This window comes from Triturus cristatus, chromosome 1_2 (genome assembly GCF_964204655.1).
Source record: "Triturus cristatus chromosome 1_2, aTriCri1.1, whole genome shotgun sequence".
Taxonomy (NCBI): domain Eukaryota; kingdom Metazoa; phylum Chordata; class Amphibia; order Caudata; family Salamandridae; genus Triturus; species Triturus cristatus.
This window is the reverse complement of record NC_140580.1, coordinates 682,540,512-682,560,101: the sequence shown is the minus strand read 5'-3', so window position 1 is coordinate 682,560,101 and position 19,590 is coordinate 682,540,512. Positions and strand designations below refer to the sequence as shown.

At 40.5% G+C, this 19,590-nt stretch overlaps 1 protein-coding gene across 1 annotated transcript in view; it reads right to left on the bottom strand.

The window, feature by feature from the left end:
• NRG3 (neuregulin 3) overlaps positions 1–19,590 on the bottom strand; it is a 1,803,861-nt gene that overhangs the window by 627,459 nt on the left and 1,156,812 nt on the right. Inside the window, exon 3 of the mRNA XM_085608548.1 lies at positions 18,733–18,806. Coding sequence (XP_085464674.1) covers positions 18,733–18,806 — 74 coding nt within the window. The remainder of the gene's footprint in view (positions 1–18,732; positions 18,807–19,590) is intronic.

The window sequence follows — 19,590 nt, the reverse complement described above, 5'->3', positions numbered from 1 at the left end:
CGCACCCAGCCTGCTACCGCCCGATCTCACTGTTGGACTCAACTGTTAAGATCATTGGGAGGATTTTACTAGATAGAATGCAGATATGGGCGGAGGAAAAGAATGTAATAAGTGATCTCCAATACGGGTTCCGTAAGGGCCTGGGTACAGTTGAACAGGGTCTTAATCTACATATTATATTGGATAAATATACAAGGGCCAAAAAGGAAAGATTATTTATGATTTTCGTTGGCCTGATGGCAGGTTTTGACTGCGTCATACATGATAAACTGTGGTCAATTTTAGAAAGCCTTGGGGTAGATGTTTTAATAATTACTTTTTTAAAGTAACTCTATTCAGGGGCAAAGGCTAAAATCCGTTAAGGGCTAGGTGGAGAATGCCCTAGTCACTTTAGTGTAAGGAGAGCTGTGAGGCAAGGCTGTGTCGTTGCCCTATTCCTCTTCACTCTGTATATAAACAATCTGGAAACTATTTTAGTTAAAGAGTGCAGGGATCTACCGATGGTAGCGAAACATCCAAACCCCGCACTCTTATATGCAGATGATGCAGTTTTAATGGCCCGTACACCGCTTGCACTCCAAAGGGTTGTGAGTTCGTTTTCTAATTTCATGTCACAGCTTGGGCTCTCGCTTAATTGCTCTAAAACATTCACAATGAATGGTGGGGCAGGGTCAAATAAGAGAATTAAATATATCATTATTGATTCTAGGTCTATAGAGTGTACAAAAACATTTTCTTATTTAGGGATTGTATTTGACGGGTCTGGTTCTTGGTCTGAGGCAATGAAGATTAGACGCCTATTGTTTGTTAAGTTACTAATGGCATTACCAAATTTTAGCCGTAAACTAGGCAGACGCCCAACGGGGGAATTATTACACATCTATAGGGCCAAATGTGTGGCAGTAGCCACCTATGGAGCGCAAAATATGGGGCTTCGCAGAGGTACATACACTGCAAATTGCGGAATACAGATTTTTTAAATTTCTTCTTTCCCTTCCTGATAGTACCTCAAATTATATCTGCCTTCAGGAACTGAGTATGCCATATTTGGAGGACACAAGTAAGATCCAACTGGTCCTCCTTTGGCATAAAATTTGGATATCAGATGAGACTGGCTTTAATCGGTATATACTAACAAATACGCTGGGGATAGATGGTGCCAAACAAATGAGATGGCTAGAATACGGGAAAACATTCCTTTTAAAGTAAGGACATCTGGAATATTTCACTGAGCCACATTTAATGTGCAGTGTCTCAAGAAAATCCCTGAAGGACAGTTGTATGAGTCTTTTGGGCGAATGCAGAGTGACTACTGAATTGAGGAAATCTATGGTACAAGCCCATCAGTTAACCTTGCTGACCCCAACGATACAGCCATACTTATTATTAATAGTTGGTGATTTTGATCGTCTCCTGTTGACTCGTTTCAGGGTAAATTTTTTACATAGATTTTTAAGTTTTCCTAAGGTAAATGATTGGGCTAGAGTTTTGTGTAAGTGCCCATGTGATGACATTTCTGTACAATCAACTATTCACATTTTGCTATTCTGTAGATATTCTGATATCCCAAGAAGGAGATGGATCATCCCCGTCTTAAAGAAATTGGGGCTGAAACAGTGTCGACCTGCATTTCTAGCAATACAATACCTAGAAAATGAATATGTTATTTCATCAGTTTTTAATTTACGGAAAACATTAATATTGTAAATTGTAAATATGAATTCAAATGCCCCTGAAACCCCTCCATTGTATGAACTATATTGTGTTTTTATGATTATTATTTGCAACCATTATGTATTTAAGTAGCAAAGATTTGAATGAATTTTACAGTGCTTTTATGGTTATTTGTACTATAACCGAATAAAGACATTTGAATTGAATTGAATTTAATAGTTAATGAGGTATATAAATGCATAAACCATATTGCTATGTTTTACGACCCAGTCTAACTATTAATGACAGTGCTATAGAACTTAACAAGGTATGCGATTGGTGGATTAAAAAGTATTCAGTGCATTTAACACTTAGAGCACATAATCTGTTGCATAAAATGAGCTAACATATTTCATAATTATTTGAAACTCCAGTTGGTGTTTAGGCAGAATGCTTTAAGATCAGCTACTTATATGTGTTAGCCTGACAACACTTAAAGTTGGCACATGAATAAAGGAACATGCATTTAACATATGTAAGATTGAGCCATCCAGTGCAATGAAAACTGGATAGTGAACGTTTGGTAGAAAATATGTCCCTTTGCTCATAATGTGGAATAATATTGTTAACAGACGAGCTGAAATTGATTTTTAGTCTTGACCCTGCAAACGCTGGTCTCTATGACTGGAATGAAATGTCCTTATTATTTCAGAAGATAAACCTATCTAACGTCTTTAGTGGCCACCAGAAAGGGAACTGCAGTAAAATAGAAATTAAGTCATGGTTGGATGATGGGGTGGATGTGGTATAGCTCTGGTCTCTGAGTGTATTTCTCTAAACTCTTCTTTCTTTCTGGCATTGTTTTGTAAAAATCAGTCTGTGTGAGTTTAAAAAGTTCACTATATCAGATTAAATACTCCTTTGATGTTCAAGATTGTAAATATTACAAGAACATTTAAAAAAGGAGAAAAATGAAAGGATGCCAGTGTAACACATTGGAACCGATTCATAAGAATGTCATAAATCTACACATACATGGCTACAACCTAACACATGTGCAGATTTATGAATTATAGCTGTTTAACAAATCTACTGGAAGTTCAACTTTCAATCAGTAGAATAAGCAAATGCTCATATGGTTAGTTCATTATTTCACATAACCCTATACCTAGTGACCAATTGTCACAAATTAAAGTTTTCACAAACATACTCTTAAACTTAATTCTGTTAATGTGGCTGAATATGTAAAGCTTTCTCCAAAGAAGTGGCATCAGCAGTTTAGTAAAAGATTATTCAAACCCAAAATACACCTGAGCACACCCAGTTGTAGTATCTATGATCCATAGGTATATTTAAAACCTGAGTATAGTATCATTTGATCAATTTCTCAAATGTCCTTAAAAACATTGGAACAAAATCTTCAATCAGGTCCTTTTGCAGAGTTTTAATTGTCAAGAAACATGAAGAACAACAGCAGCATTTTGAATGGATAAGCAGATCCTTAAGCAAATACCCATAAAGCTTCTGATGGAATGTAGTAAAAGATTATGTTTCTTAGTCAATCAATGGAAAAGTGGCAAATATTTATAGGAAACATTGATCCAGATTGACTGCAAAGGGTCAAATATATCTAAAAAAAACAATCTACAAAAAATGAGACACATTTTTCAGGCTTAAAGAATTATTCATTTATAAAGTAATTGCAAATAGCAAGCTTGATTGAACTGGTCACTCTGGAATTTCCCAGGTAAGCTGCTAGCTCTGGGGTTGCTTTCAAGAGGACAAGTTGACCTGCCACAACCCATCCATTCTGCTATGGCCCATTCTTGTTGCTGGCTTTTTCAAGAGGTAGTTAGTTTGATTTTTTTTTCCAGGGCTGATGTTGATTTCAAATCCTGTACAGAAATCTACAATAGGAAAATCAGTATAAAAGACTTTAAAACATTATTGATTAGAGTCAGCGGTAACTGCATGCTGATGTGTGTGTGTGTGTGTGTTATGATGTTACAGGCTTCTCAAAAAAATTCCCAGTACTACATCTTGGAGATGGATAATTTTTTACCTTTACAAACGTTTCCAGTTGCCTCGCTTTTATGATTTCTGTGCCTGAATGAGGTTGTCAGAGTAATTAGACTGAAGAGAGTCTGCAGTTCCCACTATTTAAGTTCGGCTTTATGCTGAATAATCAATCCCAAGGTGCACAACAGGACTGGTGTATGTCATGCACATCTCTCACTTCTACTGTCCATATTTAGGACATATAAAGAAAGGCACAGCCAGACCCTTTGACTTTTAGAAGTGTCCCCTCAATATTCCTTACTCTAATAGACACCAAAGTAAGTCAGGGGCTACAGATATTTCAGTCTCTTCACTAAAGAAGCAACAGGCAGACATGACACAAAGCAGCACCCAGGACTAACTCATTATTTATAGCGGTACACTGATGAGCTGATTGTTCTAACTCTTATAACAAGAGATGAGTCCAACTAAAGCACTGGACACAGGACACACATTTCTTCATGTCTTCTGTTTTCACCTTCACTGAGGAATGAGCTTTGGATTTTTGGAACTAATACAGCTATTAACTGACTAGAACATGGCACAGCAGAGGTGAATCGTGACTTATCAGCAACAATCACAAACTGCACATAAGTAACTGTGCTCTTACTTTCAAAGCAAGTGACTTCAGCAGAATGAAGTGTTAAAGGAAGTGAAAATTTCAAAATTTAATGAAGCACTCCTCTCTTTTTTCAGGGTGTCTGAAGCACCAACAAAATTGCCAATGGTGAGACAATCAGATTGTATGGGCAAATGGGATGGTTATTAATCCAGCAGAGTTTGGGTTAGCACTGCAACACAGTTATCTCCTGTTTAATGAATGTAAGTGACTTTTAATGGGCTGATCTCTTAGGTCTGAAGTGTATTTCTTTTACTAGGAGATTTCAACTGCATAGATTTAAGTCTCCTCAGACAAAATGATCTGGGATATGAAGTGGCAGCAGAGGGAGACAGAAGACTTGTATTCAAACACATTTTTATGATGAAGGTATATAATGAAGTAGAAAACATACAGGTACAGGGCCCAGGGGAATGCATCCAGTTCCAACGACTCCCTGGTATCATTCCAGTCAGCCTCAGCCAGGAACATCGAACACACACATCATACCTACTGTCACAACACAAGACCACAGACTATACCACAGCATGGCACACTCTGCTCATTTAGAAGCTTGTTTCTTCGCTGCAGGACTTTGCTTAATGTGTCCATAGCATGCAACCTATGGTAAACTATAATTTAAAAACATGCTTTCAAAAATAAATAGCAATTTTTTGCTTTTCAATGCAAATGAATATACTATGGAATGCATATATACATTTCTGTGACCATTTTTCTGTTTTGAATTTAATTATTTAACTGTAAGAGATTATGTTAAATTGTAAATGTAAATTGATACTTGTATAGCGCACTACTCACCCGCAAGGGTCTCAAGGCGCTTGTACGAATACCGCTGTGGAACCCATGCTGGCTTTCCCTGTGAGGCATCCACTCCCGGATACCCCAAGGTGGAGGCCAGGCATCCTTAGCGTTGTGGGGGCCGTTGTGGAGATTAAGCAAGCTATTGCCCATGGTTGCAGAGTGGGACTCCATGATTGGAATAGGCACCGAGGCGAGAATTGTCAGGTCCGTGGAATTTTTGAGCCCAAGACCCGCCAAGGTGGGGAATTGATCCCTGGTCCCGGGTTAGACCTGTGCATCAGGGTCTGCCGCTCTAATCATTGAGCCACACTTCTCCATGTTCCAAATATTAGGATTAGACAAACACAGTTGTACTTTGAGTACTTATTGTCAACATAGTTGCCGGGATGTGGCAGCTAGAGGCAATTATATTATCTCACTGTACTATTAAAAGTGCCATACTATTACATTTCTTGTTATCATTACTTAGCTGCAGTCCAGAAAAAGGTCATGCTCATGCAGCCCACGTTTCATTTGTGCTCTACACAGAAATATATAGGTGTTATTTGTCTAGCATTAGGGTTGACCTCTGGTCAGCCACTCTACTATTACCAATCCACTATGCACATGCAGAAAGGGTTTAGGACCAGATGTATCACACAGTTTTACCAATTCTGTGTTCCTGGCCCTTAGCACTTAAACAGAAGTACATGAGTGTATAGACAGCTTTGTATGCCTCACACACTAATAGAGGCCAAAAATCAGGTTATATTAAAGGCAAACATATTGGCAAACTGCATTAGGGTATGTGTAATTGCCCACATTATTGAACATTTTAAAATGTAGAGCATGTGGCCATCCTGTGGTGCCAGTATGCTTTTCAATCACACAATCTTGGCAATGTGTGACAAAAATGTTGCCTATTTTTGTAGCTGATTGGTAAGTACAATTTCAGTATAAGCTTTGCTTATGGAGTGGCACTGCATTTCAAAGTGGCAATGGAAAAATCTATAGGTTTGGCTTAATCAAGTCTTCAACAATGTTTTTCTTTATTTTGTTGTAAACATGCAATAGACAAGAAAAGTTTAGATGTAATAGAAAGTAAAAATGTGGCAGACTAAAGGTGGATTACATATTTTTGCAAACCATTAATTGGAAATGACCCATCAAAAATATAAAACATAAAGCCCACAAAAATAAAGCCAGAATGAAAGCAGCACCTAGTGAACTGTATTCTAGTCAGTTAAGCATATGTGCACTAGCAAAATGTTGTTAGTCACAGTGAAAATGAGACAATAGCTGAAGTGGGATGACCTATTGACCCATTCTGTATGCAGTGGTGGGCGGACACAGAATGTATATGGCACTTGAACAGAGCAAACACCAGCACACTATGCTTCCTCCATAATGACTCACTTTAGGAAAGCACAGACAAGGGTGACCCACATCAACCGGACAATGAAACTGAACTGTCTGTTAACCAGGTAGCTCATTGTGCATTATTGGATTGCCCACTGTCTTCCACCTTATTTTTCAGCAGTGGAAGCCAGAAGGGGAAAAGCAAATTTGAATGGATTCATGTCAAATCTGTTCCCAGTTTCCGTAGGTTGAAAAGGAATATTTGCTATTTATGATAATATACAGAGAATTATCACATAATCGATATTTGAATTGCATAAAGGTATCAAATGTTGCATCACAGCCTGGACAAGATTCCTACAACAAACACAGTAAGCAAGGTTTAGCACTGACTTCCAGAACCCAGAAGACTCATCAGTGTAAAGAAGGTTTGATTAAATAAATCTGATTGTTCCAGACTTTTTGATTAATTGAAACGCAGAGAACTTGCAAGAATTTGTTATATATGCACACAAAATGATGTCATTGATAGAGAGTTTCTTCCATAGGAAATAAATCATGAGACATAAATCTAAGAACAATTTAACACAGAAAGCAATTTCCATAAAATAAAAATGGTGAACCAGTGAAGCCAAACAAACAGATGCATATACAAGCTAACAGCAACCAACACACTATAAGTAAATAATGGAAAGTAATGAATAATGGATGATGCAATAAAAATATTAAATGACGGAGATCTGTGCCTAAAGGTTTGCTTAAATCGCTCAACCGTGTTCAATACGCTAGACCACCAATCACTACTGCAGATCCTTAATTCTAGAATGGGACTATAACTGAACTGGTTTGCATCTTTGTTCTCTTCAGGATCTCAATTCGTGAAACTCTACACTTTTGAGTCATACTCTCTTTAATTCAAATATATTGAACCACAAGGATCCATCCTTTCGTTTTACCCATTCTACTTAGATGTGGATCCTCTTGCAAAGATCTATCAAGAAAACACGATCTCTATTCATTAATATGCTGACTACACTCAGCTATACCTTCGAGTGTCTGAGCTGTCAAATATACTGAATAGGATGCAATTAATTACACTGTAAATGAATCCTCAAAAAACCACATTTCTTCTCTTATTCTCTACTGAAACCTCCATCATGTCCACAATTGACTGGCCACTTTTCAGCATTTGGGTATCTTCATATTCCTGGTTCCAGGTGCTAATTCAATTAGATAATGATTAAACAATTACCTCACCCTAATTGACCAAATTGATAAGTTAACTAAATTGGTATCCTATCGACTCTATCTACACTAAGAAGTAAAATTTACCATTCCACGTACAGACTTCAGATCCATAGCACAAGCCCTCATACTCACTCATCTAGATGAAGGAACAAATAGCTGAGGATGGCCTCTAAAATCTATGACCTCGCCCTTTAAAGCTGTACTACTCACACCTGCCTGACTAGTAGCTGGTGTGAGGAAATTTGATCACCTACTCCTGCTACTGCTTAAAGCAAAAGATGACTTCACGTTTGCATGTATTACATTGAAAGCTATAGTCCTACCTTCTATCTGAGCAATAAACTCAATCATTGGGTGGACAATTGATATCTAGAGACGGTGTTTGTGTACATATTCCTAAACCAAGTAAACCAAACCAACAAGCAAGAATACTTAAGCGTAACTCCAAGATTGAGGAACTCTATTCCTGACAACATAACATTGATTCCAAAATGTCTTGCTTTCAGGGAAGACTTAAAACACTTTTCTTCAGGTTTCCTTTCCCAACTGATTCAAATGCTAATTCCTTCTAGTTTTCCTTTCGATATCCACAGTACATTGTTTACTTATAGCTATAAATGCCCATGCTTCATGTGCTACCTGTGAAGCAATCTGTTGCTTGGTGGCTGGGTCTTTTTAATGTTTTAAATATAAATAAATAGATAGATGGAAACATATCTCTCAAAGAAGTTTTATTTTAATCAACTGCTTAGACACTCCCAAAATAGTTTGCAAAGACTTAAACAATATCGCAAAATAAACAGTAGCTGATTAAAAATCCTCAATGAATGAATAGTAGATGTCTCATTTTAGGGCACATGTGTAATTGAATGCTCTAATCTAGAAAGAGGCTGATGTTTTATCTGCCTTCATAATTATCAATTAAAATTTAAAGTAAATAGGACATGCTATCTCACAAAATAGTTTTGGATTGAGGTCATGTTAGATCTGACAGCCTTAGGGTGGTCTTCCAAAAACATTTTGCCTGCTTGCTGCATGTTTTGTTAATTCCTTTTTGTTGACCTTAGGACTCTGAACATTTTACCCATGCTAACCAGTGCTAAAGTGCATGCTCTCTCCCCCCAAAACATGGTTTGATTGACTTATTCACAAATCGCACATTTATTTGACCTAGTATGGATCACTATGTGTGCCCTGGGCTTGTAAATTTAATATTAGTGGGACTGCAGCACTACTTGTGCCACCCACACAAGTAACCCTTGAACATGTCTCAGGCCTGCCACTGCCGGAGCCTGCGTGTGCAGTTTACACTGCCATGTCGACTTGGCATTTAAAACTAGTTGCCAAGCGTTACACTTCCATTTTATTACATACAAGTCACCCTTAACATAGGCCCTAGGATGCCCATAGGGCAGGGTGGTGTGTAATCAAAAGGGAGGAAATGTGCGTTCAAGTTTTTTTTTTTTTTTTTTTTTAATTTTTTGCAAGATCCAGAAAAACAATAGTACAGAGAAAAAAAGATGTACAAGGCGCCCAGCCCTCCCCCTCCCCCCACTCTGTGAATATACTGAATCAAAGGCGCTATAAAAAAGGGTAGACATAGTTAGATGGCATTTATAAAAGTCGGGAGAGAAGAAGAGAAGAAGAAAAGGTAAGGTAAAATAAAGGAGAAGGTAATAAAGGGTAGACCAGATATCAGAAGATAGAGAAGCAGGAGAAGGAGAGAATATAACAGCGTAGGAGAAAAAGATCAAGCATGGAAAGAAGCACAGGCCGGAACAGCCCGGCTATTCTAACCAAGATGTCAACTTTCCCCACACATCCAGGCCCTTCTTCCGGCTTTTACGCCCTTTCCTAGCGTAGACTGCTTTTTCTAGGTGGTATGTAGCGACTAGTCTGGCCAGCCACTGAGAGAATGGTGGAGGATCAGCATCTAACCATGCGGAAGCAACACAAATCCTCCAGACTGCCATTGCAATGAAGGTTAGGCCCTCGCTTTTAATCCTGATGGTTTCAGATTGAGTCCCCATCAGAATGACTGTTGGGGTTAGTACGGTGGTCTGGGTGGTGACTTCCCCTAGAAATTCCTGTATTTTACGAAGGGTTGGGGCGAGTTTAGGACAGGTTGCGAAAATATGAATCGAATCGGCTCCAAACTCAGAACACCGGGGGCATAAGGTCCCTTTGCCAGTTCCCCACTTGGCGATCTTGTTGGGGGTAATGTACAGGAAAAAAATAGTTTTAAAGTGTTGTGCCTGTAGTTTGGCTGAGAGCAAAATATTTTGGGATAATACTAATGAATTAAAAAATATACTAGATGAAGATTCGAGTTTGGTATGCCATTTGTCGGCTATCTTTGGTAAGTCGTCTGGGGTTTGTCTGTTTAGTATGTTGTACAAAAGACCTATCCGGGGGGCCGTGGCATCGCGTAATTTGTTGAGAAGGTCTACTTCCGTGAATCCTGCCTTACCCCCAACCTTTCTGCAAAGGAAGTTTGAGATGGATAAATATTTGAAAACATCTTGATTTTTCAGGCTGTATTTAAGTTGCAGGTTTGCGAATGATTTGACTCCCTCGCTGGAAATGAGATCCCCCAGTTTTGTGATACCTGCCCTATGCCAGTCTAAGAAATAGGACCTGCCAAAAATAGCGGGAAGATTGCAGTTTGTCATTATGGGGGAGTAATAGTTGAATCTTCCCAGCCCATATATTCTGCGGATATTACGAAAAACCTTGTATGAGTTCATTAGGGTCTTAAATCTCACACGTTTGTAATATCCAAAAGAGGTCTCTCGGAGAAGACAGCCCCAGTGGTCTTCGCCGAGTAAGAGTTTAAATGGTGATGAGAGACCAAATGTAGCTACGAGGGGGGGTTCTCTCACCAGCTCAGAACTATATTGCATAACTGCGGCCAGTAGTAAAGCATAATGTTAGGGAAGGCCCACCCGCCCCGTTCTCTAGGAAGAGATAATTGCCTTAGAGCCCTCCTTGGTTGTGAGTAGGCCCAAATAAATTGCGTGAAGATTTGCTGAAATTTCTGCAGACTAGCTTTGCTGAATTCCAGAGGTATGGTACGGAAAAAGTAAAGCAGTTTAGGGAAGTATGTCATCTTAATGACGTTGCATCTTCCAACAAGGGTCAGATGTAGGTTGTCAATCTTTTTAAGGGCCTTCTTGGTTTCTACGGCGAGAGGAACCAAGTTATCTGCTACGATTTCATCAATACTAGCAGATATAGAAACCCCCAGGTATTTAGCTTTTGGCACCACCCTTGCGTCGATCCAGGTAATTTCTTTATTTATGATTATTTGTGTTTTATTTTTGTTCAAGGCATAACCCGAGATTTCCCCAAATTTTAGTGCCTCTTGCTCCAGTGCAAGTATGGTATTTTCAGGGTCAGGGGATTTTACAGCCAGATCGTCCGCGTAGGCCAAAATTTTGGTGGTAATGCCCTGGGTGCAGATTGCCAAAATGGCGGGATTCCTTTCAATTTGTTTAATGAATGGGTCTAGGTATAAGGCGAATAGCAGCGGGGAACAGGGACAGCCTTGTCTTGTGCCCCGGGAGATATTAAATTGATCAGTAAGCCGCCCGTTAATGGAGACACATGCCTTTGGTTGTGAATATAATGCCTGTACCGCCTGAGTGAGTCTCGTCCCAAACCCCATCCTACCCATAACAGCCCACAAAAACCGCCAGGAGACCCGATCAAATGCTTTTTCCGCGTCTAGTAGTGTTAATGACATCGGGTCTCCTGTTACCTGTGCTGCGTCGAACAAGGTAATCGCCCGCCTGACATGTTCTGTGGTGCCTTTTTTAGGAATAAAACCATGTTGCCATTCAGAAACTAAGGACTCGATCACCGACGAAAGTCTGGATGCCAGTATTTTGGAGAAGACTTTAGAGTCGCAATTAATGAGGGTGATGGGTCTGTAAGAACTCATCTCTAATAGGGGCTTATCCTTTTTGGGGAATATAGAGATTCTAGCATTGGACCAGGAAGCAGGAGGGGAAGCCCCATTAAAGATAGATATGACTACATCGGTGAATATTGTTTTGATTTGAGGGGCGAAGATCTTATAGAACTCTACGGGTATACCATCCATTCCTGCAGCTTTCCCATCTGGTAGACTAGTTAAAGCTTCCCAGATTTCATCCCAAGTTGGAGTAAGTTCTAGTAATTCAGCGTTATCAGGGGTGAGCTGTCTAAGATCTATCTCGCTTAAATAGCTGGCTATTTCGCTTTCAAGCAGGCCAGCCGTGCAAGACTTCTCCTCGGTGTATAGATCGGAGTAGAATTCCTGAAATCCCTTCAGTATTGCGTTAGGATCATTGGTCTCATTCCCTGTATTTAATTTAATTGTGTGTATTTCAATACTTGTAGATTGTTGCCTGGATTTGACGGCTAGATGATGCCCAATGCGATCACTGCACTCGTAGTTTTTTTCCCGCTGTGCTGCCCATTTAGCTGCAGCTTTTTCCGCAAATACTGCCCCTATTTCTGCTTTGGCAAGGACTACTTCTTTTTGGGCATTTTCAATTTCTTGTCCTGACTTAACCAACAGAACCAGGTTTGTTTCTGCTCTTCTTAATTTCTCCTGTAGATCATTGATTACCAGCTTCTCCTTCCTGTTTTTCCTTACTGAAAAACTCAAAGTTTCGCCCCTAACCCCTGCCTTTAGTGTATCCCAGACAGTCATTGTAGAAGCGGTTCCGACGTTTATTTCCAGGAATTCTTGGATCCAACCTTGCATATGTGCCCTGTAGTCAGGATTTTGTAGAAGGGCCTTCTCGAAGCTCCATCTAGGTACCTCCTTCCACTTCCCTAATCCCTTAATATTTACTATAAGAGGATTGTGATCTGACATAAAGCGAGGTGCAGTGTCTATGGTACAGTTGCTAAGGAGTGAAGATGAAACAAAAAAGTAGTCTATTCTAACAAAAGTGCTATGTGGGGCCGAAAAGAAGGTATAGCCAGGTTGCGTGGGATTTAGGCTGGCCCAGATATCACTCAATCTGTGGGTCTGAGCAAGGTTCATTAGTGCTTGATATACTCGAGGTTTTCTGCCTTTATATCTCCAATTATAGTCTAATTTCCAGTCAGAGGGCAGATGTATGTTGAGGTCGCCACATAGGATGATAGGAGTAGGCCAGTGGGCCAGCTCCACTGAAACCATATTGATACTCCCTGGGTCATCTACATTGCTGCCATATAGTGAGCAGAGGGTAAAAGGAAGATTAGAGGAAAGGTGGCATTCAGTTATGACCCATCGGCCCAGCGGGTCTGATTTAACCCGGGGATTGCTAAGAGAAAGTCTTCTATCTGCCAAAATGCCTACCCCTTTTGTCTTGGCGCCCTGCGTAGTAGCCCCAACAACTTTATACCCTAATGTATCTAACAGGTGCTTCTGTGAACACTCTATGTGGGTCTCTTGAAGACAGATTAAATTGCCCCCTAATGAACGTAAACCTTGAGCAACATTTTGCCTTTTAAAAGTATCATTCAGACCGCAAATGTTGGCAGAGACAAGCCTGAGTGGATCTATCCTAGCCATCTAGATGTTAAGAAAAAACTATTCTCCTTACCCAATGTCTTACCAAGTGAGTATGAAAATATATATGTGCCAAAAAGCGCCCTTAATTCTTCTGTACCTTTTCTAGTGCCCGTCGGTTCCCTCCCCCCCACCCTGCCCACCCCCCCCCCTTCTTCAGAGCAATCAGGAATAACCTGAATGATGGTAGTCAGTCATGAGGCCCGGCTGTCAACCACGCCTAAGAAAAGAACCAAATTAAGTTTTTTTCATTTGGCTAGTAGCCCCCTTGTTTGACTTTGAGAAAATGAAGTAAACAGCGATACGGAAAATCATAAAACAAGAAAAAACCCAGAAGGGTTAGCCACTATGTCAGGTTTAAAGATTCACGTGATGCTGCCGTAGTATAGCCATAGTCAAGGTCCTTGAAAGCTTACGTATTTATAGAAAGTAAGAATAAAAGTAAAGAACAGAGATAGCAGGGGCAGAAAAAAAAAATGAACTTTTCATCTAGGACTCTTTCTAGATTTTAGCTCATTCAAGTATTCTCCAGCTTTTACTTCAGAAAGGAAAACTTTAGTCCCCCCATTCACAATTACTTTAAGTCTAGCTGGGTTCATTAAATATACTTCGGCCCCTTGCTGCTGAAACGGGGAGATCAATTGTCTCAGACGCCATCTTCGCTCTACTGTTGGCCATTGGCCCCTTTCTTGGTGTTGGGACGATCCTGGTCGTATATTAACTGTCTAAGAAGGAAATTTCCAAAGTGAACCAGGAATACCCTTGGTTGTCCTCCAGTGCTGTTGCCGCGGCCATGTTGTTGTCTCTGGTTAAAGGGAAAGCGGTGCGCTCTCTGGACCTCATGATCCCAATCCCAGCCCTGTTGGTCAGGGAAGGAATCTTGCAAGAGTTTCACGATGAAGCGTCTCGGGTCGTCCCCTTCCTTCCCTTCCGGAATGCCAAGCAGGCGAAGGTTATTCCTGCGCTGGCGGTTTTCCTGGTCCTCCATCTTAGCCATTAGGTCTGCCAGGCAGGCACTGTTGGATTTGCTCTGTTGTTTAACTGCCACGGCTTCGGTTTCCAAGTGCTCGGTGCGTGCTTCAACCATGGAAACGCGGTCATTGATATCAGTGCAGGTTTTATTCAGCCTTCTTATTCCTCCCTGAAGTTTCTTAGAAGCACTTTTGGCCGCGCGATTATCGGCCCGGACCTCCTCTTGAAACTCTTTGATGGAAGCTAGGATAGAGGCGAGGGATAGCTCAGCTGGGTCTACAGACAGGTTTTTAGTAGATCCCCACTGTGTAGTATTGGGATCATCCTCGTCCAGAGGGTAAGACATTTGGGAGTCTGAGTAGTCCCATTTCAGCTGGCTACGCCGCTTGTTCTTACTTCTAGGTTTCTTTGGTCGCTGAACCGTGCCAGTGTCCTGGATTGAGGCCTCACTGTCCCCTTCACTTGTATTGGATCCTCCCTCGCCCTCACCCGAAGAGGTAGGTGTGCTATCAGAGACAGAGTAGAAATGCTCAGGTCCTGCTTCTGGGGTCCAGGGAACTTGTGCGCCAAGAGAAGCCTCTAAGCGCTGAATAAAGTTCCCTATACCCGATGTCTGTGTTTCAGGCGCAGTGAGAAGGGTATCAAGGGTATCAACCTTTGAGTCGCTGCCAGGTTCCTGCGCAAGAAGAGACAGAGTAGGTAAGACTTGTTGCATGGCCCCCCCTTTGGGGGGTTAATAGAAGATACACAGAGCGAGATGCCTAAGTTTGTAGCCTGGTCTGATAGCGCCACAGAGGTGCCATTGGTACTAGTGTCGCCGTCGGTGCATAAAATTTCCCTGGGTCCGGTTTCAGCCAAGACAGTTTCTTGGTTAGCCGCTCAGCAAACCTCTTGCTGCGAGCTAGATGTAGATGCTGGCGATTGCTGCAGGGATTCGTGGCTTCTCGGAGAAAGCTTCAGCGTTCTCAGCGTTCTCTGTGTTCTGGTAGCTGGCATCGCATCACGGGGGCGCAGGGCGGCTAGCCGATCATCTACGCGTCTTGCGTGAGCCGAGCAGCGCGAACACTCACGCTGACTTCATCTTGCTCCCGTGCGTTCAAGTTTTAAATGTCATGATAGTGAAAAACTCACACATGTATTTTTTACTACTGAGTGGCCTACCCTTCTTATAGGTTAACATTGCGGATACCTTGTTACATTTAATAAGCTGTAATTCCTAATTGAGAGAAGGGTGAGCTGTTATGTTTAGTACCTATGGAATTGTAATGATAAATACTCTAATGGTGAAGTTGGATTTGTCATTACTAGTCTGAAAGTGCCACTTTTATAAAGTTTGGCATTTTCCTGCTTTTAGCCATTTTGTGTCTCTGGTCACTGGCTAGGCTGCGTGACAGTTCACTGTGTATTACTTCTAGACAGCTATGCACAAAAGAAGGCTAGGTGAGACTTTATGCATCTCCCTGGGAGGAAGGAAGGGAGGAGCTGGGCACAGCCTCATACTTACACCTGAATAGGCTGTGCTCTGTCCACATAGAAAGTGCTGCGTACCCTCCTGTAAAGCACCTAGAGCCAGGGCAGAAAGAAAGGACCTCTGTGCACTTCAAAGGTATAACTTGATATAAGTACTGGACCTCTGACCCCGGCAACTGAGTACACTTCTGGAAATGAAACCAACTTGCCAGAAGGAAGAACTGCTGTGCTAAGGACTGCCACCTTCATCCCTTGATCCAGAATATCCCCAAGGGCTAGCTGACTAGACTCCTGTTCTTGGAAGACTCAGGAACATCAAAGTCTTCTATCCTGCTTCTTTGCCTGGTTCATTGAAAGTTGACCCAGGTGCTTACTCCAGTGGAACTGACACATCCTCTGCTGCTAGAGCGGAATTGATGCATTGCTGCTGTTGCGGGATCAGAACCCGTGCATTGCACTTGGAAACAGTGCATCACCATCGGAACTGCCGTATTGGAACCACAGCACCGCCGCCACTGCAGAAGGACGATCGAGGCATATCTTCGACTGCATGGAGAAATCCTGCATTTCGGCTTCAGACCCAAAGCATCTGGGAAGCAGTGCTTTGCCTTCAGAACTGGTGCACAGCCATAATTGCGTGGAGATGCCCAACACAGCTCCTCGACTGCGCGATAGACACCGACGCATCGATTGGCTGCGCCCCCCCATCTCGTTGTTTGCGACCAGAATTAAGGTACTTTTAAGGTTCATTTTAAGCAGTTCAGTAATGAGTCTTACAACACATAGTAGAAAACCACACATTTAGTCACAATAAATCTATTGCTAAGTAGAAGGGTCCATGAAAGAATAACTAGGCTAGGGTTACCTAACACCAAAAAGGACAGGTGAACATTTCAGGAATGTTCTCTAAGCATGGGCAAAAGGGTTTGATTAATGTCCACTGAAGGGGAGGACATGTGCACAGCAATGGGAATGCAGCTCTGATCAAGGGAGTGCTCTGGTCTGGTCTCTCACCAGACAGCTCCAAATTGTCCAGCAGACAAGTGCATCATTAAGAAATGTCAGTAAGGTAGAGGGGAAGAGGGGAATCCACTGAATAGCTCTCAAATCAGAAAAACTCTCTTCCTCACTCCTCCAAGAAAGTCACCTTTTATATTCCATGTATTCCAGTGATGACATCAATTGTCAATCCACTATGGTCCAATTGATATGTGACCATCTGCTCACAAGGTGCAAAATAGTATTTTTCAAATTGTTTCCCAGGTCTGTCATGCGAAACGACTGTCCATTCTGTCCACACTGGTTAGTTGACAAAGAGCCTATTTACTTTGAAGCTCTTCGTGTGTTGAGGTTAAGAGTTTGGGTTCTCATAATTTTATTCGCGAAAAAGTGTCAAGAAAAGTATTTGTTTCCCTTAGGAATGTCATGTTAAAGTACAAGAAAGGTACATTGGTGAGAAACGTATCTAATGTCTTTCTCGCCAAACTATGAAACAGTGAAGATCTAAGAGAAAGAGGTTATGTAATGCATGTAGAATAAACATTTCTTAATTAGTAAATGAGCTCCTAATTAAGTTCAAGTACAACAAAATGTAATCAAGCATGTCATATAATGAAACAATTGTTTCCTTTGTCAATTGTTATTGCCTAAAAATGTTCAACTCTAAATATGGCCTACTTCTACAATTTTCACCAGACAGCTCCAATTCGTTCAGCAGTCAAGGGCATCAACAAAGAACTCCAGTAAAGTAGAAGGAAAGAGGGGAATCATCTGAATATCTCTCAAATGGCCTACTTTCACAATTTCAAAGTGCATACATGCAAACTATTCTTAAAGGTCATTATAAAAATATAATTTTAGGAAATCTCAGACTTGGAATGAAAAATGCCTCCCAAAGATGTCCGTGCTCTGTGGTTTTCTTCGAAGAACAAAATGCCCCGGCAGCATTCCTTGTCTCCCTTTATAGAGAATCCGTGGTTTGGTTACATTAGTATTATTGCCAGTGAGCATGTGCCCATGGCCTGCAATTCTTTGTGAAGAGCTTTAAACTAAGATGCACAGCCTTAATAGGTTTGGGAATTACGACGAAGAAATATACCAACAAATGAGGCATAATATGTTTGTAAGTCAGTATAATTGTACTGTAATCAGTCAACTTCACGAGAATTGGAGAAAGGACGAAGGTACTGAAGAAAGAGAAAGGTTACTAGATCACCCTCTCCAGTAAAATATAGAAGAGCATCAGCAAAACCAATGGGTATTCCCTGTGAAACCTAATAGCTTTACCAAAGGCTCTTTTTTTCCCTAGATGACACTGTGACCATCTTTAAATTCAATGTATTTTCTTTGAAGAAAACTATTCGAAGATGGCCAGCCAGATGTATGCATATGAGCAGCAGTACTCTTTAAAAGTGTTTTTATAATTTAAGAAAATGCCATCAAATATGGCTGCAGGAGTGCTTGAGGATACATGGCCGTCATCTTTTACAAATGTTCTTTTCTTTCAAGAAATATATTCAAAGATGAAGCTAGAGTCATGGATATCTTTGAATGGTTTTTCTCATACTTTAAGGAAATTGATTCAAAGATGGCTGCCAAAAGTATACATACAGCAGTCGTCGTTGAATAAATGTTCTTCTGTTTGAAGAAAAACATTCAAAAACATTCAAAAATGGCTGCTGTGAGTTCATGTTAGTAAAAACATGATATAAGACTCCCTCAACTGTATGATTACTGAGTCAAGCTACAGAGAAAATCTGATTAGTATTTGACCCTTGTTTGGACAGAACTATATTGAAACTAAAATTCTTCAAATATTAGCAACATTTTGTTTGGGACTGTGAGTCTGTAAAATTACAGAATTCAGTTCAACTCAAACAAAGTAAAATTATATATTCGTTGTGTGACATTTTAAAAAATAAAACATCATAGATTTTGACAGACACAAACAAATGTATTTCATCACCAGCTATTACTTTTATCTAAGAAATACAACAGATAGAAAAAGAAAGGCTTGACATACTTGGATCAGACATGATGGAATCTGTTTTCGGCAAAAATTGATCACAGCGAACTCCTTGGTAGCCTTCTTTGCATCTGAGGAAAGGGAGAAAATGGCAGGGAAAATTAGTTCAAATGTAGCTAGTGACAGCTAATATTTTCCATGCCAAACAACACCCACATCTTTAACATTTCAATCATGTCAATGAAGCAACAGTTTTTCCATCGTCTCTACCGTTGATACATTTGACTATTGTGTATATTGATAGAGGGAGAACTATTGGGACTACACATTTGTGCTTGCTCATGTTCTTTGTGATATGTCTGAAAAACCTTTACGTTCAACATTCAATGATATTCTTGGGTTCTAATTGAGATACAAATATATTGTGGTACACATCAAGTAATTAACAGCTAAATCGGAAAATCAAAGATGTTCAAGCAAATCACGCAAAAAAGAGAAGATAAAAAACACCAGACCAAACACAGTTAAAATAGGAATCCTGCGTAGCATGCATTTTTATTTCAGCCTCACCAACATAGTATAGTATTTTTTACCAATTTCTTATTTTTATTTAAAACACAAGAGGTGTAGTACCTAATGTTCCCAAGAAAAGTGACTGTTTTAGCACAGATAACTTTAAATTCAATGTATTTTCTTTGAAGAAAACTATTCGAAGATGGCCATCCAGATACATGCATGTGAGCTCGAGTGACAAATCAAAGGGCAACATTTTCTTTTAAACACAAAAAAGACAACAAAGTAGGGAAAAGGTGGCATCTACTTGCTACTCTGCCATATCTACTTGCACTATACAATCAACGTAAATTCATGTGGAGGTAAATTTGTAAACCAATACTTCCCTATGTATTTTTAACC